The sequence below is a fragment of the Pteronotus mesoamericanus genome, unplaced genomic scaffold, assembly GCF_021234165.1.
Source record: "Pteronotus mesoamericanus isolate MK-2021 breed Mesoamerican mustached bat unplaced genomic scaffold, CSHL_Meso_final contig_220, whole genome shotgun sequence".
Taxonomy (NCBI): Eukaryota; Metazoa; Chordata; class Mammalia; order Chiroptera; family Mormoopidae; genus Pteronotus; species Pteronotus mesoamericanus.
The window spans coordinates 6,566,100-6,584,362 of NW_026555091.1; the positions used below are offsets into that span (position 1 = coordinate 6,566,100).

The window sequence follows — 18,263 nt, forward strand, 5'->3', positions numbered from 1 at the left end:
TTGGCCTTTTGTGTTTCTTCTTTGAAGAATTCTCCTATTTTATTTTGTCCTATTGGGACTTTAATCTTTTTCTTATTAAGTTATACAAGCTCTATATTCTTTAAAGATAGTAACCTTATCACATTTCAATACTTTCTTCTGTCATTTGCCTTTTCATTTTGGTTGTTGATTAATTTTCATGCCCTGCAGATGAGGATTTTTTTGCCCCCTTGAACTAGGGACCTGGAGGAAATTTGCCTCCATACCGTTCCTTTGTTAAAAACTAAGGCAGATGAAACAGACAAAGGGCCTTGATTCAGGGTAAGTTATGAGAGTTCCTGGGATTTTCCCAGGGACATGCAGCTGGAACTAATTATGGCTTGTAGCCTGCACGTCCCCAGATTCTTCAGGACATTAGCAGACAGTGCCACACATCTGATGGTTCATTAGGTGCGTTCCTGGTGTGATTTCACCTGCAAGACACTGAGGGATCTTTTATTTCTGTTTCTTAAAGAGTTTCTCTGCTTCCTTGCCTTTGATAAATGATGCTTGCAAGACGCCTCATACTCTTATTTCTGAAAAACCAAGATTCCCTGGAGAGGAGGTGTTCCTGAGAAGCAGGTTGTCCATACGCCCAAGGATTAAAAAATTGGAATTTAGGGAATTGATTAAAATTCCAACACAGGAACCGGAAGCATGATCGTTGCTATTATTTGAAATTCTGAGACCTCAAGATAATTACCTGTCACTCCTTGTAAATGTTTGCCGTGGCTGCAACAAGACGGAGCCCTGCCCGCTGCCTCTGTCCCTGGTCCTGAGCATCAAATCTGTTAGCGCCCGATAGGCTCCCTTTGTTCAGAGTCCGGGCTGAGGGCGAACTCTCCTCGGGTGGGAGCTGGAAGCCTGGCTGCCGCAGGGGTCTCAGGCCGTGTGTGTCAAGGTCAGCTCTGGTGAATGCCCCCGTTTGGAGAAAGCCACCAGGCCGATCCTCCCAGGGTCTTCCGACCATTCAGAGGCAAATTGCAGACTTACTGGCTCAGGACGGACTGGCTGATGCCCCCACAATAAGTAAAGTGCGGATCCTTACTTTGCAGATGTTGGCAGGACTAGCTCTGTTAGGGAAGTGTTGATTTGGCAGTTGGCTGTTCATTTAAAGACCCTGCCTCGCCTCCCCCTGAACAGAATGAGAAGGGGTGGAGTTTAGGGGAAAGCCATTGTGTTTTGAATCCCTTAGATCCTAGCCCTTAACTTCCACGTGTCCCGAAGCCGCAGGGAGCTCCAGTTCTCTCAGGGCGGTGCAGGCTTGTGAGATGCCGGCACTCGGGAAGCAGGGTCGCCCAGGCTCCCGAGGACAGAGATTCTAAATGTGGAATACCCTACACTTGTCTCCGTGGTAGTTTTCTGAGATCTCCCTAAAAAGAGCAACTCCCCCCTCCCCCCAAAAAAATGTTTAAGAAGTGAATAAACTAAGAAAAATCAACTTCAGGGTTTTGCGTTCACCCCTGAGGGTAGTTCGAGCCACTCTGCCAAGATGGCTGCCACGGTGTCTTCAGAAGAGCCCACCTACTGAAAAAGAAAGTGTGTGTGGTAGGAGAGGTCAGGGCAGCGGCTGCCTGCCGCCCCCAGCATTCCCAGTCCCCGGGCGCTGTCCAGGGTTCTGGACGCTCTGCGCCCCTCCACGGACCAGAAACAGCACGCGCCATTTTATCAGACTGTGTCATCCTGGGCCATCCTCTATTGAGTAAGGCTGGCTGTAGAATAATTTACGTCAGTATGAGGATTACTGTTGGGGATTAGCAAGGATTTGTTCCTTGGGGCTTATTTAGATGCTGGCTAAATACGTGTACCTATATTGAGAAGGGCTTAACTACACTGATACATATCCTAGTCTTTGAGTAACAGGCTGCTGGGATTCTTCCCGGACTACCTTTGTGGCTTAATTTTTAGATCCCTGCAGTTGAATTGCTCCTGACAATAGATGTTGTCTCACAGGCCCGCACCGTCTGCTTTGTTAATAGTTTATAGCGCATTGTTTGTTTCTGCTCTTTATGATTGCTTCAGGAAACAGATGGCTATGTCTATTATTGCCCCCATTACTACCCGTGATACAGATGGAAGGGATATTACACTGTCAGCTCGCTGAGCGGTTGCTGGTCGCGCAGAGCCTTGGACAGCGCCCGGCGACTGAGAATGCTCTGGGTAGGGGGCAGCTTCTGGCCTGGCCCCTCCTAGCAAATACATGTTCTTCTTCAGTAGGTGGGCAGTTCTTTTTTAAAAATTTTATATATATTTTTGCCCTCGCCGGAGGCCATTTTTTTCATTGCTTTCAGAGAGAGAGCAAGGGAGAGAGAGAAGCTTGGATATGTGAGAGGAGAATTGATTGGTTGCTTCCCATGCTTGCCTGGAATCACATGGACCCAGAAGGGGGCTTGAGCCCACAACCTAGTTGTGTGCCCCGGCAGGGAACTGAACTCCTAACCCTTTGGTTACGGGAGACACTCAAACCAGCTGAGCCAGGGCGCAGTAGAGGGGCAATTCTGACTGAGTAGATGGCCAGTCCATGGTGGTCATCTCTGCAGAGTGGGTAGAGCCACTTTTAGGTGTGGAGAAAACCCTGAAATTGACTTTCCTTAGTTTATTTACTTTTTGAGCATTTTTTTTTTGAGATGGGCTTACTCTTTTTAGGGAGATCTTGGAAAACTACTGCATGAATAATTGGGTATTCCATATTTAGAATCTTTGTTCTTGAGAGTCCAGGCAGCGTTGCTTCTGCTGAGACAGTGCAGGGTCACCGGAACATGAGCCTTGGAAATCCCTTGTTCCAAAGACAGCGAGTTATGTGATGGATGAGATCAAAGTACAGTTGAAAACTTTCTGGGAAAGACTCACTGTCCCAGATGCCATTAAAACCATTTGTGGTCCACGGGAAGGGGTCAAAAGAGCAACATTACCAGGAGTTTGGATGAAGTTGATTCCAATCCTATGCGTGATGTTGAGGGGTCACGACTTCCGTGGGGGACAGGAACTGCCGATGCGATGGAAACAGCAGGACTAGAGTCAGCGGTGGAGCCTGAAGGCGGAACTCGGTTGCTGCGTTCTCACGGCCAGACTTGAACGAATGGGGACTTGCTTCTCATGGCGGAGCCCAAGAAGCGGTCTTTTTGATGTGAAATCCACGCCTGCAGGAAAGACTGTGAAGAGTATTGAAATGGCCACAAAGGGTTTAGCATGTTATATAAATTTAGTTGATAAACCAGCAGTGGGGTTTGAGAAGACTGACTCTAATTTTGAAAGACGTTCTTCTGTGGATAAAATGCTATCAAACTGTCACGTGCTGCAGAGAAGAGTTGGTGCATGCGGCAAACTTCACTGTTGTTTTAGGTTAAGAAATTGCCAGTCACCCCAGCCTTCAGCAGCCGCCACCCTGACCACTCAGCAGCCACCAACATCGAGGTGAGACCCTCCACCAGCACAAAGATCAGGACTTGCTGAAGGCTCAGATGGTGGCCAACATATTTTAGCAAAAAACACTTTTTAATTAAGGTGTGCACACTATTTTTAAGACACAATGCTATTGCACATTTAATAGACTACAGTATAGTAGAAACATAACTTTTATATGGGCCACAAAGCCAAGAATTGCACATGCCTTGGTTTCTTGCGATGCTCATTTCATTGAAGTGGTCTGGAACCGAACACTCAAGATCTTCGAGGTCTGCTTGTACAGTCCTGCATCTTCACGACGTTTCCGTCAATGACATTCCGCATAGATGACAGTGGTCCTGTACGATCACCATGGAGCTGAGAAGCCTCTGTTGCCTAGTGACGTAGCCATGGTAACGTGGTAACACAACGCATTACTGCTGGAGTAAACAAACTGCTAGGCGTATGGAAGTAGATCACATACAGTTAGGTGCAGCACAGCGTATGAATCACGACCATTAGTGACTGTGTTTCGGTTTATGTATTTACTGCGTATCTTTGTCACCGTTATTTTAGAGCGCACTCTTTCTAGCTACTGAAACAATCACTGTGAGTCAGCGCACCATGCTACTTCCGCAGCGGCCTCTTACACCTCATGCTCACTGCACCTCCTGTGCTTGATTTAATCTCGTGCTATGTCATAACTTTAGCCTAAGTGCCCAGTGCTATAAAGTCCGCGGCTGGGTGCGGTCACGCCGGGACCCTGACACTCACCGCCCACTCCCCACGGACCCGCCCTGAGACGCTTCCAGCCCTGCAGGCTCCGTTCAGGCAAGTGCCCTTCACAGGTGCGTCCTTTGTCATCTGCTTTCTCGTATTTTTACTGCACCTCCTCTCTGTGTGGATCTATTTAGATGCGTAAATGCCACTGTATTACCGCTGCCCACCGCACTCGGCCCAGTGCCGGCTGCACGGGCTTGGAGGCCAGGAGCAACCGGTTGCACCACATGGCCCCGGTGGGCAGCAGGCTGTACCCTGTAGGTTTGTGTGAGCGCATTGTGCGGTGTTTGCATGATGACACAATCACCCAACGATGCATTTCTCCGGACGCAACCCCCTTGTTAGGCGGGGCGTGGCTGGGTTGCTTGCTCTGCTGGCACGGCCCCTTGGAAGTTGTTTCGGGCCGCTTCGGAGATCTCGGTCTCGTCGGCCCCTCCGTCCTCCGCCGTGTGGAGGCACTGTCGTCTACTTAACTGGCCTGCTGGGGGTGGGCATCGACGCCACTTCCAGGACTTGCTATTAGAAGTAATGCCACGCTGAGTAACCGTGTGGGAGGAAGGTGATGAGTAAAGAGAAGTGGCTCGTAGTCTTCCAGGTATGGCTGGTTCTCCTTCCCGGCAGCCACCTGGGCGAGCGCCTGGGGGTGCGGGGCCGCAGCAACAGGTCCGTGCCTATATGACCCCAGCGTAGCACTGGGGCTCGTCCCCCGCAGATCACACGCATACCTGTGCGCGTTCACACGCACGCCCTCCCCCGCCCTGGCGGCTGTTAGCGGCGGCGCCGGGAGCAGGCGTCGGATGTCTCTGCCTGGCTCTCTTCCACCGTCCTGTAGTCAGGGGACGTGGCGGGGGACCAGGGAGGGGCGCTGGGTAGGTTCCTCAGGGCAATGTGGGTTAGTCGAGGAGAAACAACGCCTCTAGTGACTCTGAGCAAGACACCCATTTTTTTTGTAGATAAAAGACACCCCTGCTTTTTTATCTACAAAATAGTGTTCCCGATATTCATAAACCAAGAAAAAAGTCCTCAGAGGCAATGTGTTACTGCTGTTTTTGTTGTTACCTTAAGGGTTAGGAGGTGGGGTGTGTGTGGGGGGTTCCCAGGAACCCTTGACATACAGGGAAACCCTGCAGTGGGTGGCTGTGGGCGGGCCGGTCTTCCTTTCCTCCGTCCCCGCCCCGGCCGCTGTGGGCTCCGACCCAGCCGTTGCGGCCCGACCCGGGCTCTGGGGGACTGGCTCTGGGCTGGGAGGAAGAGGGGGGCTTCAGACGTGAGTCCCGGCGTCCCGGCTCCAGCCCGGCACCACAGGAAGCTTGATATTGCGGAGCTCGAGTTTCAAGGTTGAACAAGAAAGGGTGCCTCTTCCCCTCGTTCTGTCTTTGTTGGCGCCGGAAAGTACAGGAGAGACATTATTTAAAAATGCCTCCTTGAAGACAGACTGGTGAAATGAGTTGTTACTTGGGTCAGAGGCCTGAAATTGCTCTTCCTTGTCAAAATAAATTGATTTCTTCGGCTGTCTGAACTTCATTTCTTGAACTGGGCAGGAGCTAACGTTGTCTAAATGAAACTCATTTTCCATTTATAAAACTGGGTCCCTCTGGGCTGCCTGAGTGTGCATCTGAGTGTCTTAAACCACACACGCGCACACACACAGAGACCACCCACCAGGGTCCCGCGCTCTCTTCATAAGGCGCCTAATTTAGCCAGCGTAGCGCGCAGCGATTGCGCTCACCTCTCCCTGGGCACCTCAGGTCTAGACTTGGGGACTGTTTCTGACCTTCTTGCCGCTGTCAGGCAGCCTGGGACAGGAGGGCATCGCCATGCCCCTGCTAGAAGGGCGAAGCGGGGAGCGGCCAGGGCAGGGGCAGGGTGGGGGAGGAGGGGCGTGGGGGAGGGGTGCTTGGACCAGACAGCAGGCCGCCGCCTGGCTCATGGAAAGCCGTCGTCACCGTCACCGAGCCTTTCTGGTTTCCCGCGGTGGGTAGCTTTGCACCGTATTAGTCTGAAGGTGTTACAGACACATTAGGGGTCAAAGAACTAGATTCTGGTGGTAGGAGCTTGGGAATTAAAAATGAATGATAGCACGAGTGGAGTGATTTTAGAGAAGTCTTTTCAGATAGGACGGGGCATCTCTGCTTGAGCGCCGTCACGCCTCCACTGGTGCCTTTGGCTGGGTGTCACTTGTGTGAGACACGCAGGCCACCAGGCGGCCTCACACCCGCGCTGCCCGACTCTCCGGGATGTGGGAGCCTGACTTCCTTGGGAAGCCCCGGGGGTTCCTGCTGTCTTTCCTTGCCCCCCCACCCCACTGGGTCGTCCCTAGGGATGAGAGGGGACAGTGGATCCTGACTTTCAGTCTGGCAGACACGGGTCCCCTCTGGGGGATCCGTGAATTTGAACGTGGCTTTTAGAATTTTCTGAAATAGAAAGATCTAGGGAAATGTCTTTCAAAAATGAAAATGGCGGGGGGGGGGATGGAAATTGTTGTAATACTGTATTTCTAGCGTTCTTTAGATATCTAAATACCATGTACATTTAAAAACGGATTGCCTTGCCCTGGCCGTGCGGTTCAGTGGGTTGGAGCATCATCCTGTACACCAAAGGGTTGTGGGTTCGATTCCCCATCAGGGCACACGCAGAGACTGTGGGTTCAAATGCTGGTCGAGGCTTGTATGGGAGGCAACTGATGGATCTTTCTACCCCACATTGATATATCTCCCCCACCCCATGAATTAAAAATACATCCTCTGGTGAAGATAAAAATATTTTAAAAATGGATTGTCTTTAATTTACCTTTTCAATAAATTGGTTACGCGCAGTGCATTTAAAGATGAAAAGCTAGAAAAATAATCAGGAAACAGATTGTTTTGGTTTTCCCCTTTGACAAAAGGCAGGCACAGTCTGGGCGGGGTGGCTCTCCCTCCTTCATCGCCCCCCCGCGCGCCCTGCCTCTCTCGCCTCCCGCTCTGGCCTCGCTCCTCGCTTGTCCCTGTCGGTGGGACCTCCTCCGCCCTGTGCAGCGGACGCACCAGTGACCAGGGTCTCCTTTTTCTCTTTGCAGTGCACAGAGGCCAAAAAGCACTGCTGGTATTTTGAAGGACTCTACCCAACATATTACATGTGAGTATCTGCGCTTTCCTGATGGACGCATGTTGCTCTGGGAATTCTAATTCTTTGATAGGACCGGTTTGGGGCCAGGGGAAGCCCTGTCTCAGGAGGCCTGCGCCCCCGCTCACCGGTGCGCAGGTGGCCGCCCTGAGGGCACCCGGCCTGCTCGGGCCGGCTGCGTCGAGGGCATGAGGTGCCAGGGCCGCCTGCTGTGACGCATGTGAGCTCGCGCGGGGTTGGGCAGGAGGGGAAAGGCGTGTGAGCAAGGCCAGAATTAAGTTGCTTTATATGGATTTCCCCAGGGCAAGGGGCAAGGGTTGGGGGAGGCGGATTTAGAACTTGAGCAGGAAAACACGCTCCAGCTCAGCTGCCGTGACTGTGCGCACGCGCACGAGCGCACGTGTGGTCTCAAAGATCCCCTGGCCCTGGGTCCCCCCCACCGACAGGTGCAGCCGCGGCCTTGCATGGCTCTTCCTGTGTCCTCAGCACCCACCAGTGCGGCTCTAGTGAAGCAGTGCTGCGCCTCCCCCACCTGTTTGTCCTGTTAGTTCCTGCTGTGTTAATCACCGGCTGTTCTTGAACCACCTGCCTAGAGGGCCGGGCTCTTCCCAGTTATCAACTATTATTTTCTGATTGTGTTTTAGAGTCCCATAGGGTGTGCGTGGAATGCCCCAAACCAGTTTCCCCTCAAGACTGTTATTTTTAGTATTGAGTTTTGCAAAACATGAGGCTTTTTAGTAATGCATCTAATATCCTAGCAGAAACACTCTTTATCCTAGTAGGTAGGAGAATTGGACAGGAAATATATAATAGTAGCCAAAAGGGTGGTATATTCATTGGCTGGTATGTACATTTTTCTTACCGGTCGTTCTTGGGGCGTTTCTCGCCTGAAGAGGCTGGTGCCGGCGGAGGAAGGGCGCCTGGCTGGGAGTGGGGCGAGCCCAGGGCAACAGGCGTTTGCCTGCCCGGGCGGTGTATCGATGAGCAGGGGCCGGAATGCCCTGCAGAGCGGGAGGCTTTCCCCTCCCCCCCCGCTTCTGAATCTTTAATAATCATTTTAATATTAATGTAGGAGACTAATACTTCTGTTACAGACTTGTCTGCAAAATAATTCATCAATATTTATTAGAAAACAAAATAATTGTATCAAAGGATACTTCTAAATAACTTAAAAGAAATCCTAGCATGAACGTGTAACAAAAAAAAAGAAAGGTAATTTTTCACATAAGTTCCCTGATAAAATAATTTAAACATGATTGATTCTGCAAGTCTTTTTTACAGTTTACTTTGGAAGTCATCAGAGGGGGTATTTTTTTTTGGTCCCCTGCCTCCTTTCTCTTGCCATTCCTATTTCTGGTCCTCCCAGTCTGTCCTGTTCTGAATGCAAACTGAAGACTTCAAGGTGAAAGGTATAATTTTGCTTCACACAAACCATGAGCTCCACTGTGTAGTGAAAACAAGGTAAAAACTGAGCAAAACTCAACTTTTCTCAAAAAATACAGGCCAAGGGGGAAATACAAATTAGGATATATAATAAGATGATCTTTGGAAAATAGATATTTTCTCTCTTTCTACTAGAAATAGCTAAATGCTCCATAATCTTTTCTGTTCCTTCCCAATTGCATGGTTAATTAGCATACATCCCAACCATGTGCATGAAAAATACTTTCTAAGCCAGAGCCGTTGAAATGGCTCCTTCGTCAGTGTTTTGGCCAAGGCGGAGGCCAAGAAAACACGATGTTTAGTCTCTAATTAGACATCCAGGAACAAGACAGATGTGATTTCTGAGGCTTAAGCCTCCATGACCCAGCCAAAGCCATCACATCAGCTGTAAGTCCCCCTCCGCCCCCCCAAAAGGGAAAAGAGTTCTGCTTGAGCAGACGAGGTTCAGGCGAGCTGCCAACAGCCCGGTTCCGGGTCCCCTCGGAGCACAGAGTCGCCTGTCGGGTCTGGAGTGGTCCGAATGGCGCCGAGAACTTCAGGACCAGCCAGAAAGAGATGCCAGCCCCAGCCCACGGAGTCACAGACACGACTGTCAGTACCGGACGACAGCTCCTGGCCGGTGGCCAGGTGGCCTGCGGAAACGGGGGATTTCCCAGAGGCGGTGAGGACGTGCCGGCCACTCTTGAGAACGAAAGCACAGAATGACTCAGGAAGTCCGCGCGACAGCATCCAAACGGGCCTTTCCGCCGGCCGTCGACCCCGATGCGGAAAGCCAGTCCCAAGAACAGGAAGGGTGCCTACAGCCCGGGGTCCAGAGAGCGGAAAGCTCGCGCGGACAGCCCAGGCTTCCACGTGCGCGACAGCAGGCCGCAGATGGCTCCCTGGACGGCCGACCGCAACCTCTGTCCTGAAAACCAGAGATGCCCTCGTAAGCGTAATGATAGAGCCAGGCGCGGGCCGTCACGGTCCAGGTCCTGCCATCCTTGCAGTGTGGTGCGGGGATCCAGCGGTCCTCAGAGAACATCTTGTCCTCAAAGCGTAATGTCTCAGCAAAGGCATGGAGCCAGCCGTGCAGAGACAATATGGGATTAAAATACATGTTGGACCAGACACGCGTGCCCAGGGGCTCCGGTTTTATATTTTGAAATGGGGTTCCGAGCCTTCCACAGACGTAGGACACGTAAAATAAGCAAGTTAACACCTGTCACGCCACACAGCAGCCGCAGAGCCCCACCTTACAGCAGCCATCCTGGGAGAGCCGTCAGAGCAGGTGAGGGCAGGGGCACGGGAACACCAGTGCTGGCCGACCGCGGGCGAGGGGGCCGCGCGTGAGTGCCCGGCTGGGCGCCGTGCCTGAGGCACGTTCTCTCTGACCAATCGACCGGCCCTCACCATCGAACGAATCCGTGGGAATGTCACAAAGCACCAGAAGCTGACGGCGTACGTGCAGGCTCGCTGAACACGTGTTGGTCCTCCCCCTCGAACTCCGACCTGGGGGGCCGCGAACAGCAAGCCGTGGCAGGGGGCACGGGTCCCTGCAGGAGAGGAGCCCTGGCCGTAGCCTCCGGCCCACGGATGTGGCCCGCCACGCCTGTGTCACAACCGGAAGTTTGCCAAAAGCGTGACACGTGAGACTGAGCTTCATCAGCGTAAGCTTCGACCAGGGCGCTAAGGATAAAGGCACTGGGGAGGGCAGTTAGCGTGTGGCGTCAGGTCCTGGTGTGGTCCGCCTCGAACAGCTGAGACCGTGCGCTCCGTGGCTGTTCGCTCCCGACAGAGCAGAACCGGGAGCGAGACCCCACCGATGGCCGTCGAACGATGCTGATGTTTCCATGAGGTGGGTCACAGGATCGTCCCAGCGGGTGCCAACAGCCTTCACAAAAAATGGCTCCAGTGCCTCTGCTGTCAGCTGTATCCACTTTGTTATCAACTGTTTGATGTCCACCTGCCGATGACTTGCTGTCCCTAGGGACCCCTTGGTCGGGTTTCCTTGGTCTTCCTGTCCTTCCGGATTTCACTGGCCTTCGACAGCCAATGGCTTAGCGACAGCTCTGCACCCACCTGGTGTCGTCTGGGCGCCGCTCCGCCCCAGGGCATGTGCTCTGGGTGCAGCGCTGCCCGGGGGGAGGGGGCGGGGGGGTGGCGATGGGGCGCTTTGTCTGTTTAAGCCGCAGGCTCTCGTTGAGGGTCAGCCGTGTGTCGGTCCGGGACCCCCTGGTGCAGGACAGGGAAGGGGAAGGTGCTTGCGCCCCGGGCAGCTGCGGTATAGCAACAACGTGTGTGGCCAGGTGTTGTTGGAGTACTTTCAACATTAAAAGTAAAAGCCCATGAGCTATAAGAGATCTCATTAAAATGAACACATCCCCAGTATGTTCTGCCTTTCACTTCTGGGCAAAGTGCTTTACATGAGATTTGGCAAAACAGATAATTTGTTCGAAGATTTGTTGACTCAGGTGACGTCCTTTTATTCTGTTATAGGGTTCTGTTGTTTGTTTGTTTGTTTTGCCCCTGCAGAAAATATATTCCAACTGCCACCTCTGTTTTGTCCTTACATTGGATTGGCCAAAAAGTTGCTTTTTTTTTCCCCCTGTAAGATGGCTGTAGTAGCACTTCATTTCTTTAACTTCATTTGAAACAATGTTGTTAGATTGCATTGGGACAGCTGTCATATCAGCGTGCATTTAAAAAATCTTGTCAAAATTGGTGAATTTTGGGGTGGCTATTTTAATATTGAAGATGGAAGAAGATACACAACGTTTTTGGATATTAAGCTTTTCTTATTTCAAGAAACGTAAAAATGCAGCTGAAATGCAAAAAAAGATTTGTGCAGCAAATGGAGAAGGTGCTGTGACTGAATAAATGTGTCAAAAGTGGTGTGTGAAGTTTCTTTGTACAATTGACATTTTGGCCAAATAATTCTTGGCTGTGGGGCTGTCGTATCCATTGGAAGCTGTTTAGCAGCAGCCCTGGCTTCTCCCCACTGGAATCCAATAGTAGGAGACAGACGACGTACTCAGAATATCCAAATCAATAAAGTTATTGGTGAAAATGAAAAACATGTCTTTTATTTTACGGAAGAAACCACGCAGACTCTTGGCCAACCGTCGTCTATTCGGGTTGCACAGAGGAGAGCGCGCCTGTCCCGCGCGCCTGCCCGAGAGATTTCAAGTCTTCTGCTTGAAGCCCGACTTCGTTTCTCTCGCCAGAAATCCCAGCGGCACTGCTCCTGCGTCTCCTGTCGCTGCGTGTTCTTGAATTTCCTTCCAGCGTCACAGCGATCAAGCCAACAGAGGCTACAGTTTCGTGAGACAGTGAGGTTTCGGCTGTAGCTAAATTACTCTCACCTGTTTTGATTTCTTTATGCTAAACGATAGCACTGTCTCTGCCCTGTCCCTCATCAAGTGTTTTAGCTTTTTTTTTGTTAATTTACCAATGTTGAGCTGAACAACTGCATACGTATATACGTACACAAAATCGTCTCCTTATTTTTTAAGAAAAAGGAGCTCAAACAGAGGAGCAACACACAGCTGAAACCTTTCTCCTGTTACTTTTTCTTTCCTCCTCCCCTTCGCTACCTTTCTCTCCTGTCTGCCTTCTGCCCTTTCCAAAGCTTTTAATTAAGTACTTTGAGTACTTCGGTTCAGGGCTACTGGATACCTCCTCTTAGCAACAGTGCCATTTAAAAGGGGCAGGGCGGTCACGGCGCCCCGCCTCCCCAAATCCACTTCCTTTGCTGTCCTCTGCCAGAGTTGTTCTCCACCTGCCTAGTCCTCCCGCTCAGATCGCACGTGACCTCAGGGACAGCAGCACAGCCTGGGGCGGTGGCAGCTCAGGGCTGTCCAGGCTGAAGGGTCTGCTCTCTTTTGCTGTTCTCTTTGCCTTCAGAATGTACTGCAGAAGAGGGGACACGCACCGGGGCGAGCCCAAACGCAGCTTCCCGTCCCGGAGCTCGCTTGGACGCGCCGGTAGCTGCCAGACACGCCGAGCTCCTTGTCCCTCACGGGATGACTGGGAGTGTGTCCTGCCATGGGCGGGGTGCGTGCACCTTGTGGAGAGGCGCAGTTCTGGGGACCCTGCTCTCACCAGCTGCCGTCTTCGTGGGTCACTTGGCCTTTTGCTTTAGCTGTCCCCTTGCAAAGTAGTGGTGGTCCCGGGAGCTCCCGGTTTCCGTTGCTGGGAGGGTGCGCACCTGCTCACGCAGCGCTGCTGCTTGCCGTCCGTGGCCTGGAGAGGGTCAGCGGGTCTGTGTCCGGAGAGGGCCAGGTGGGAGCCCTGGCTTTAGGCCCGGGGACTGCTGCCCAGAGAGCAGGGGGTGGGGCGAACGTGTCTCGCCGCGAGGCCCGCTCTCGGTGATTCTGGGAGGGAGCCTACCCAGCGCGTCTGCAGTGTCCAGCGGGTGGGGGCCCCTTGGCGCCTGAGTGGGTGCCCCCACGGCCGTGACCGACCCTGTTGTGGGCAGCGGGCGCCTCTCAGTCAGGGGCACTTCTCCCCTGTCACCGGGGCCTGTCCCCCTTTTTCCGCCGATTTGTAGCCCAAGGCTCAGCGGTGGCGTGGGGGCTTCCTGACAGCCAGGGGCACGGACATTTTTTTAAGACTAACTTTTTTGTGTGATTTTCAACAAGTCAGAGAAAGCTGGTGACTGAGAGGTGCCAGTTTCCTGTTCTTTCTGAATAGAAAGGAGTCTGGTCACTCCGCCCAGCAAATGGAGGGTAGGTTTCAAAGGGGCTGCATCTTCCTAACTAGATGCCAGTAAATCGATTTACATGAAACACGAAAGGAACCCAGAGGCCCCTGGAGAGCGGGCAGGCGGGGAGGTTTGACCCCTGAGATGCTCCTTGACTCACCTGTATCCTCTCCAGCCATCAACACCAAGAACATCTTAGGACCATCAAATGACACAGTTTTACAAATGACAGAGCCGGTAGTGGACGATGGGAAGCCACTTGCCCGGGTCTTGTGCAGGATGGGGCCACGTGCCAGGCACTGCCTGGATGGAGCGGGACCCGGGGCCTCCGGGTGCTGGGCGCCCTGTTTGCGCACTCACTGTAGTTCCGGGTTCGGACCTCGGCGCCGCGAAGGGGACAGGGCGGGGAACCGCAGGGTCAGCGGCACAGAGCCTCGAGGAGCCCACGCACTGCCCCGCTCCGTGGAGGGGACAGACAGGGACGGCCGCAACGACAGCCTTCGCTCAAATGTAAAAGGGAGATAGGACGTGCGAATCAATGAATCAGTAACAGAATTAGGGGACATGCCCAGCCGGGAGCTGCCTTGATTCCTCCGGCCTCCGTTGACCTCCACGCCACTGCTAAGGGGCAGGGAGCGAGCGTGGCGACCACGGGGAGTGGAGTGAGGGAGTGGGGCCCGCCCTGCAGGGGCCCCTCCCCCTGGCTGAGCCCCCCTTCCTGGCCAGGCACTGTGTGCCCGGGTCATCCCAGGCCCTATTCGCAAGTCTCCCCTTGGAGTGCGACGCTTCTTGTATCGCGCACTCGCCTTGCCCTGCCTGATTATGTCTCTCTGGGCTCCCTCCTCCGCAGTAAATAATTAACGGTGTGAGTGGGGGAAGCGTTGTTTGCGGGTGTCAGAGCGAGACACCGGAAGCAAGCTCGGGAGAGCCAGAGTCTGGCTGGGCGGCCGACCCAGAACTGGAGAAGCCGCGACTGGTTCCAGGGGCCTGAGGCTCAGGGCCACCTCTGACCGTTGGGAGACCCTGACATGCCCTTCCCTCCTGGCTGCGATGGCAGACCCAAGGCCTGGTGCCAGGACCCTCTGCCAGGGTCGAGGCCGGCGCCCCTCGGGGATGGGCAGGGCTGGAGAGGGTGGGCGTGGGGCAGGGCACTGCCCCCACGTGCCCCCTTCTGAAGCCCTGCCATTCTCCTTGGCCAGCCAGCTGAGCACAGCCTTCAGGGGAGGGCAGGTGTCTGGTCTGGGGACAGAGAATTCTAGAGCAGAATGTCTCTTCTCCCTCCGTTGTTGAGTTGATCAATGAAGAAGGTTCCTGCAGGAAGCTGGCGGCGTTTCCTTGTTCCCAGAATAGGGAGAAAGATTTTGCTGGTGATCGTTGCTTAGGAACGGTAGACGCCTGCTGTGGTCTGAATGTTTGGGTTGTGCCCCCCAGATTCATGTGTTGAACCCTCACCCCCAAAGACGGAGGAATGAGGAGGTAATGCTCTCATAAAGAGGCCCCCTGCGTCTTCTGTCATGGGATGACACAGTGAGGTGGCACCGGCGGTGGACCAGAAAGAGCGCTCTCGGGGGGCGTGACCCTGACCTTGGACGTCCAGCCCCCAGAGCTGTGAGAAACAAACTTCTGTTTTATAAGCCACCCGCTCAGCAGAGTTTTTTATAGTGGCCAGAACAGACTAAGACGATCCCTAAAATGTCGTCTTTCGAGATATATATATTCTGTAACTTGTCTTTTTCCCTTAACTGGCTTGTAAATGTTCTTCTGAATTAGCACGCACGGCAGCCCCGTTGTTTGCCGTAGCGACACGCGCTCCCGGGGGAGGCTCTGCGTGTCACGGCATGTTTCCCTGCCGGTGTCGAGCGTTCAGGTAGAGCCAGCTGCTTCTTGTTTTGTTTGTACTGTCGAAGGCCCCGCAGTTCCTTCTCTGTTATTCTAAGATTTAAAGCAGCATTCATCAATGCATTTTTTTTTTAATCATTCACTTGGCAGCAAGAAGGAATGTGATCAGACAATTATATCATCGTGTAAAAACTCCATTTAGTGAGTGGAGAGACCAGGCCCAACCTTCCTGTCTGTCCAGCCCCGGAAGGCCTGTCTTTAACCTCACAGGGCTGTTGTGTGCCCCGTTGGGGATCGCGCCCGGAGCCGGACCCACAGCGCGTCCCTGTCGGACTGCACACAAGGGGCGGGCGTCACGCTGCTCCTCGCTCGGGGTGCCTGCTTAGAAGGCATCACCCCGACTGTGCACAGGGGCACGAGTAGGAAGCGGGGTGCTTTGAATACATTGGCCGCCTCCGTCCGGCAACTTCCCTTTGGGCCCGCGGGCAGAGAGACAGCGGTCAGCGGGGCTCGTTTGGTGACGTGCAGCGGGGGCGTCTGTCCTTCGCGCTGACCCCCGCCGGGGTCTCGTGACGGGTCCGGCCTGTGACGCTGGGGTGCGGGGACGCAGGGAGGCTGACCGCCCGTGCCCTCTCTCCGCAGATGCCGCCCCTACGAGGACTGCTGCGGCTCCCGGTGCTGCGTGCGGGCCCTGTCCATCCAGCGGCTGTGGTATTTCTGGTAGGTCACACCCTTCCTGGCTGGCGGGCTTGCTCCCCACCCCCAGGGGCTCTGCCCACAGCTGGTGCCGACACGACCATGGTGACGTGACCTTCGCTGGGGCCGTGGCTTGGGACTGCCTCAGCAGGTGCGGCTGGCTTCCTGGCTGCATTCCACTCCCAGGGGGCAGCCGCTGCTTCCTGTGCCTTAGGCCGGGCAGGGAGCCAGGCCGGTGCTTCCGGATGGTGGGCGGGGCAGCCGCTCCTCGCCGGTGTCTGGACCGGCGGGCGCTGAATCGGGGAAGCCGCAACTCTTCCGGTCAAGTTCCTGCTGCCTCGCAGGCTGCCCCGGCCCACGGTGGCAGCGAGTCCTGACTCACACCCCCTGGCTCTCCTGAGCGAAGCTGGGAGAACTGGACGAAGTCTGTAAAGTGTCCGTTGAGAGGGAACAGCAGAGCAATACTAACAGTGTCCTTGAAGACGGGGGTCCGAGTCTCCGCTAACAGGAGGGACCCTCACGGCTTGCCCTCTCAGCGGCTGCCTGCCGGGGTGGGGGAGGGCACGTCCGAGAGTTTGTTCGACTGCACAGAAAGGCGCTGTGGCTTCAGACAGATGGCAGAGCGCGTGTGGGCACAGCCGTCCTTGCACCCACCGGCCCTCCCGCCCGCCCCTGGCGTGGGAATGCCATCGAGGCAGACCCCACAGAGGGTTCAGACGGCACTCGCTCGCTTCAAGACCTGAGCTTCGTTTGGACTCTCAGATTCTGCCGTTACTGACCTCCGAAGCCTTGAAGGCCTTTGCTGAGCATGTTGCAGAAGCCACTTGAATTTTTAGTGGGGTTTTGTCTTTCTCTCTTGACAGCTGCCCCCAATGTTTGATTAGAGAAACCACCAGTACATGGGACTCCACGTGCCACGCTGTCTTAACTAGGAGAGACTCCCTTCGTTGTCGCTGGCACCACCCTCTTCCTGGGGCATTGGCCGTGAGGGGGCTGGACTCGTCCGTCCCATCGGGCCCTGGCCTGGCCCCCGAGAGCTGGCTCGAGTGCCCCCCACCTCCAAGTCTCTGTTCGCGGCGAGCCCTCCGGAGCAGTGATGTGCTGGGGGCTTCTCCCACCTCACAGGCACTAGTCTAAAACTCTGTAGTCGAAGGTGACTTTTTCCAGCCTCGGAGTTTTGAATGTAAACACATTTGTGCACATCTCAGGGCTGAGGGGCCCGGGACCCAGGCCAGGTGGGGGGTGGGGGCAGGGACTGGGATGGGTGGCGCTTCCGAGCTTGGGTGGGCCCCTTGTGCGCTGTGCTCAGAGCTTTCTTCCGTGGGATGCGCGGTCGAAGGCACTGGGCTCTCTGGGTGCGAATTCTGAAGGGGTTGGGGACTGGGTCGGGTCGGTCTAAAGCAGCTGCCGAGTGATGGGGAGATTGGAGGCTGCTCCTGAAAAATTAAAACACGTGTCAAAGCTCAAGTGTTGTGTGAGTAAAAGGAAAAAGAAATAATCGAGAATCCAGGGGAACTGGGAGGCCCGGGCCCGGGGCAGCTCTGCCCTGGGACAGTTTCCCCGAGCCGAGAGCAGGTGCTTCCGGCTGCCGGCCAGGGCCCCTTGTCAGAGCCGGGCACCTGGCAGGTCCCCGGGAATGAGGGCGAGGCCCTCAAGGCTGGAGAGCCAGGTACCCAGGGTTTGGCCCAAGTGCTGGCATTGAGTCGGTGACACCAGGTTCCAAACCTGAGCCGGGGGCCTCGGGGGCCTGGCCAACGCCAGAGGGCGCCCAGCTCTGCTCCACGCTCCCTCCGTCGGTCGCCGCTGTCAGTGGTGTGCACCAGGGTCCCCTGGGGAGGTCCCTGCAGCGGCCGGGCCCCTCAGGGAGACAGATGTCAGAACAGGATCCCACGTGGACATGTTACACCCTGCTCCAGAAACAGCATGGAGCCTTGGCGTCGGGATCATCGGGAAAAGCTGTGACACTTCTGGCCCTCGGGGGAGGCATTGGCATGAAGGGGCCAGCACGTCACAGGGACGCAGGGAGGATGGGCCTGGCTGGGAGCGTGGGGGGAGGCCCGTGGGGAGGTGTCCGGGGCGGGGCCCGGGGACGGCCCATGGAGCTAGGCACGGAGGGAAGGAGGGGCTGCTCTCCGCTGGCTCCCGCCTGACTCCGGGGGACTCCTGCCCCTCCCCCTAAGGCCGCAGCCATGGAGGGTTGTGCTCTCGGGAGCCCCTGCCGCTCTAGACCCTGGAGTAATCTTGGACCATCTGGGTCTGAATGAGGTCATCAGAATTCCTATAAGGACAGCAGCGTCACAGACTCCCTTGCAAG

General features: G+C 54.7%; 1 protein-coding gene across 1 annotated transcript in view; it reads left to right on the forward strand.

The window, feature by feature from the left end:
- VOPP1 (VOPP1 WW domain binding protein) overlaps nucleotides 1-18,263 on the forward strand; it is a 38,351-nt gene that overhangs the window by 15,638 nt on the left and 4,450 nt on the right. The window contains exons 2-3 of the mRNA XM_054571373.1: nucleotides 7,241-7,299; nucleotides 15,896-15,973. Coding sequence (XP_054427348.1) covers nucleotides 7,241-7,299; nucleotides 15,896-15,973 — 137 coding nt within the window. The remainder of the gene's footprint in view (nucleotides 1-7,240; nucleotides 7,300-15,895; nucleotides 15,974-18,263) is intronic.